The 5,279-nt window shown below is 41.8% G+C and overlaps 1 protein-coding gene across 1 annotated transcript in view; it reads left to right on the top strand.

The window, feature by feature from the left end:
• Positions 1-751: 751 nt before the first annotated feature.
• XPO7 (exportin 7) overlaps positions 752-5,279 on the top strand; it is a gene marked incomplete at its 5' end in the record, with an annotated part of 31,000 nt that continues 26,472 nt past the window's right edge. Inside the window, 3 exons of the mRNA XM_026863082.1 lie at positions 752-913; positions 2,575-2,668; positions 3,485-3,651. Coding sequence (XP_026718883.1) covers positions 752-913; positions 2,575-2,668; positions 3,485-3,651 — 423 coding nt within the window. The remainder of the gene's footprint in view (positions 914-2,574; positions 2,669-3,484; positions 3,652-5,279) is intronic.

Genomic DNA, 5,279 nt, shown 5'->3' with positions numbered 1-5,279 from the left:
CTGGGGGAATATTTATATCCATCTGTGAAGCCACTTTTTAACTAGGACACCTAAGATTTCACTGGAGGAAACCATCTGCCTGGATCAGAGTTTATGGCAAATATTTTCCAGTTGTTTGAGCACACAGAATCTGCCTGGTAGTTTTATTTCCCTTCGAACGCGTTCACAAAGACACTGCTCAAAGGCATCCATCCCATTCTTCATTTGCTCTGTTCTGCTTTAGGTATTTTGGGCATGTGTGGTGTAGAAGATTTAACATGAGATCCTTCCAGCATCCTGAGCTGCTGAAGTCTGTTACCGCGCCCTGCAAAGGGAATATAAACTAAGTTTGAGAGGGATTTGACACTGTATGACATAAAAGCTAGACGTGAGGATGGGATTTTTGCCATTTGAAATGGGCAGGTTAGGATTATGGCCGTTACAGCACAAAATGTAAGAGGTTTTCTGGACCGGTACGGTCAGGCTGGGTGAGCGCTGACCCTGGGAGCGAGTTTGGGTAAAAAAGGTGGAAGTGGGGAGGCAACGTGCTACTTTGTCAGGTGTAAAGAGACAGCTGTGAAATTTCTGTACAGGTAACTTAGCAGGTTAAATGCATTTAGCTGATGAAAGAATGAACTAATTATGAGTTAAGCATTTTCCTTCCTTTGCGCAAACAGTAAAGTTATCTGTGTGTGTCCGTGTACATACGTATAACCTGGGTTAAGCTGCGTAATTAAATGGTAATAAACCCCCTTGTTTCTAACTGATTTGTTTTCCTGTGTTCCAGAGCCTAGCCCAGCTAGAGAACCTGTGCAAGCAGCTGTATGAGACCACAGACACTGCGACACGGCTCCAGGCAGAGAAAGCCTTGGTCGAGTTCACCAACAGTCCAGACTGCCTGAGCAAGTGCCAGCTTCTTCTAGAAAGAGGGAGTGTATGTAAAACAATATAGCTGTCCAAAATAGATCTTGGTATTTTGGGCATTGATAAGGGAAATAGCCGCAGGGTCTGGTATGCAGTGTTTATATTCCATACCCAGTATGCTCTCATGTATCTCAATTTTGTGGGCAGCCCTTGCCAAAAAAAGCATTGGCGCTGATGGCTAATTATGCTGCTGCAGTGGTTACTACAAACGGTTGTCATTTCTAATGTCTTGTGGGCCTCGCTGCATTCTTCGCAGGCTACCACGCAGACATGTCAAGCTTTAAGTTGAAAACATTATTATGGCAGTGGTGTTTCACAGACTGTGGGAACTCACTGCCTCCTCTGTAGGCTTTGGGGAGAAAATGCTGTGGGCACGGAACTTCATAGGGGATAAAACCAGCCGTGTTGCTTCTGGAATGTTTCCTTGGAAAATTGCCCCTATTAGAGTGTTGTCTTAATAATCCAGCAGTTTAAAACAGGGGAAATTAGATCATGTGCTTTAGAATTAGTGTTACAGAAAGGATGTGAAATACACCAGCAGTAAATCCTGCCTGACTTCTTTAGCTTTCTTCTTTTGAAGTGGCCGCTTGTTTTTTTTTCTTTGTATCAGCACAAATAATGTTTAAAATGGCTTTGCCACATGATCTTGAAAGATAAGACTTTTGGCAGAATGTGCATCTAGCTTTCATATCTATCAGATTGGAGCCTTGTTCACAAAAATAGGTAACGTTAAACAGCCTGTTGTAAAGAATAAGTCCTCCAGGAGGAGGTGGTGAAGGGAGGGGGAGAAGAGTGATACTTAACAGGCTTAGCAAACTTACACAATTATTTAACTTTTTGTTAAATTTGAAGTCCAGTGAATTATAAACAAACTGATTTGAAGCTCTTCTGATGGGAACTAATAACTGGTTTCCCTGAGGACAAATATATCTTTTTTTGTTTAAGGAAAGTTCCTACAGCCCAATTTTATTCTCTGCATGTGATCCACTGCCTCCCTGACCCTTGCCAGAGGATTGTGGGGTTTTTTGTTCAGTCTGGGATCTGACTCACTTTATACCTGACTGGCCTTGAGAATCTTGGAATAAAGATGCTTCCTGCATCTTGGATACTAAGCTTTCTACAGAATCACAGAAACCAGCATGCAAAATGCTTGTTATTTCCCTGGCTGGGATGTATGGAGTTGGGCGCAGCCAGGGTTTTTAGGTGGTTGAAGGCCATCATTTGTGTCCCTGGATTAATTAAAGTTCAGTGGGCTGTGTGCTGTTCTGTAAGAAATAAATTTTAACCTCTGTTTAGTGATGAAGTGGAAGTTGTAAGTGCTTCTTAACGTATCGTAACGTACTTCTGCAGTCTTCGGGCACAGTGTTGAAGGTAACTTCATGCAGTCTGACTACTTCTGCAATTTTACTCCTTGCCTTCAGGGGCAGTCCCGATGTCTTCCACTCTTTAAAAGCTTTTCCTTTGTTTCTTAAACACTTTCTTCAAGTATTCGGTCGACTTTAATGTCTATAAAAGCATAGCATTTATTCTACATAGAATATTATACTTACCAGTTAATGCTTTGAACTCGAATTTCTAGAGAGCAATTAGCTAAAAATCCAGCACTGCTGCTTCATCTTCTAAAGTGTGCAGTAAACTTCTATTTGTGTCTGTCCTTTTTTTATTTTTCAGTCATCCTACTCCCAGTTATTGGCAGCTACATGCCTTACAAAACTCGTGTCACGCACAAACAACCCTTTACCATTGGAACAACGAATAGATATTCGTAAGTACAAGGCTTAATTTTTCTAACCAAACTAATGCAAATGTTTGTCGTATGACTTTCATCCATGGTGGGAGGTTTTCTGCAAGCTACTGTGCTTTAGAGTTTGGGCATCCTATACCTTAGGATGCCCAAAAGACAAAGAAACATTTCTCTTAGATGACACCTTCACCTATATTGTCACCTAACAGAGTTCATAAATTTTTTCCAGATGGAAAGGAATGACAACTCTGTGGTCTTGTGAATAAACCAGTTGCATTTGATAAATTTGTTTTGGAGTATAAAATATGTGTGGTGCCTGCCTCTTCTGAGGATGTGCTTTCAAAACTGAAAATCCTTTGTGGCTCTCTGAAATATCATTTAGAGTATTTCCTAAGGGAGCAGTCTGCCTGCTCTTTCCTGGAGAACAGCTGATACTTCCTTTCCTGCAAGGAAAGAGTCTGGATGCCATTGCCTGCTTTCTTTTTTACAAATGATGTGGTAGATGATCATCCCTGAGGAAAGGTCTTGAAATATTTTCAGCTTTTCTTGCTCTTTACATGTGCTTACAGAGGGCTGGGCTTCATCTGATACCACAAACCAAGTTAGGCTTGGGGCGGGGGGGAACTCTCACCTCTCTAGCCACTTCCCAGATCTATTCCACATCTTTAGTATGTTAAAGGCACGAGTAAAAGGTCAGCTTTGGTATCGAACCCACTATTGTGCTGCTTTTATTTTCTTAAACAGCTTACAAAAACATGCTTTTCCTGTCAGTGTTACCATCTCAGTTCCATCTGCCGAGATTGTTGTCTACAGATACAGCTCTTCTCTGTGTTTCAGGGAACTATGTGCTCAACTACCTTGCCACTAGGCCAAAGTTGGCAACATTTGTCACACAAGCACTAATCCAGTTATATGCCAGGATCACAAAGTTGGGCTGGTTTGACTGTCAGAAGGATGAATATGTCTTCAGGAACGTGATCACAGATGTCACAAGGTTTTTACAGGTCAGAGTTTTTTGTAAGATGAATACACACCTTGTGGGATTTGAAGGTCCAGGAGTTCTCAGTTACTGTTTTGCACCTTGGTATATCCACTGTCCAGTCTTTCCTCTGTGCATTTGATTTAATAGTGACTACCGAGGCTCAGCAGCTGACAACTGGCAGGACAGGTCAGTTTTTAGAATTTAAAAGTTTGGTGGGGCAGGGATTTATTTCTGAAAACTGGTAAGGCGTGTCTTCTAGTGTTCCAGTTTCACAATTCTTCTTTCAAGCTCTCAAGCTTAAATACACCATGGTGATCAGTGCAAAATGGTAAACACTTGGGTTTATTGTCTACGAGGGATCTATGCGCCGTGCTTGATTGACTTTCATTCACTGTAAGGGTATTATATCTACAGAATTTAGGCCTGATAGTTAGCTGAGTTATCATAACAATGTAGCTTAAAACTAGTGTGCTGCACAAATGTTATTGTTAACAATTTTCTTTAGAAGTCCTGATTGTTGTTTCATAAAGGTACGTGCTGTCACCACAACATAGCGTTTCATTCCCAACCCAAAAGGTTGTATAGGTAGAAAGTTGCAATTTTATAAACAGCAGTCTCCAAACTGAAACTCCCTCCTAGAGAGATCAGTAAATCTCGTAACATTATGAATACTGATTTATTTGCTCTGAAATTTGTCCCAAAATCAAGTGTCAGAGGAAGACAGTAGAAGAGATCAAAATGACCAGAAATTCTTCCCAGTGTGGAAAAGGAGATGTAATATGTACAGGGCTTCAGTTCTGGAGTGATAGAGTGTGGGCATGCCGAAAAGAGGCTAACTACTATTATTTTAGGCATTTATGGATGTCTGCAGTGAAGTAGGATCTAGAAGGTGTTGAGTAATTTAAAGATCATGTTCCTTTCTGGGCTGTGTCCCACATAGCTCGCAGGTGCTCTTAGCTGAAATAATCAGAGCTGGATTCCTCACTCTCCCAGCCCATGACACGGGGAACGTGTGCTTTGTAATCAAGGCCCTAATTAAATGGTGTGAATATCTACTGACTGTGTTCAGTTTGAGATGGTCTGTTCCCGTTTGCTCTAGTCACCTGTTCTGGCTGCTGAAGTGTACAGGAGGCTGCACTGTTTTAAGGACACGGTTCAACAAGGTTTTCCAGTGGCTTCTGTCTAGATATTATCATGTAAATACCGAGACTGTCATCAAGAGTTGGCTCCAGTAAAAAGTAGCCGTGGTCCCAAGCCTAAATATGCTTGAATTTCTCTGTTGCAGATGAGTTCAGTCTTTGAAGCTGGAGATCAGGGCAGTTTGTGCAGAAGGTGCAAAGCAAGGTGGAGCTAGGAAAGGAAACATCATTTATTAGCTACAGAACAGAAACTGGGGCAGAGGAACAATACAGGTTGTTTCTCTTAAATCATTTGATAAATGGATTACCGTTTCTAGTGAAGAGGTATCTGTAACAGACTTACTTCACAATTGGCCCCTTGTTGGCAGTCTCGAGTGCAGCCAGAGGCTGAGCAGGCTGGGAAGAATGGACTCCCTTCACTGGGAGATAGGCTGTCCTTCTTGGCAGGAGGGTTGTGTGGAGAAACTTGGTCAGCTGCTACTCATGTTGTTCAAGGTCTGTAGTTTAAAAA

This window comes from Athene cunicularia (assembly GCF_003259725.1).
Source record: "Athene cunicularia isolate RWA chromosome 22 unlocalized genomic scaffold, athCun1 chr22_part1, whole genome shotgun sequence".
Taxonomy (NCBI): domain Eukaryota; kingdom Metazoa; phylum Chordata; class Aves; order Strigiformes; family Strigidae; genus Athene; species Athene cunicularia.
The sequence above is the reverse complement of the archived record's forward strand: the minus strand, read 5'-3'. Positions and strand labels throughout refer to the sequence as shown.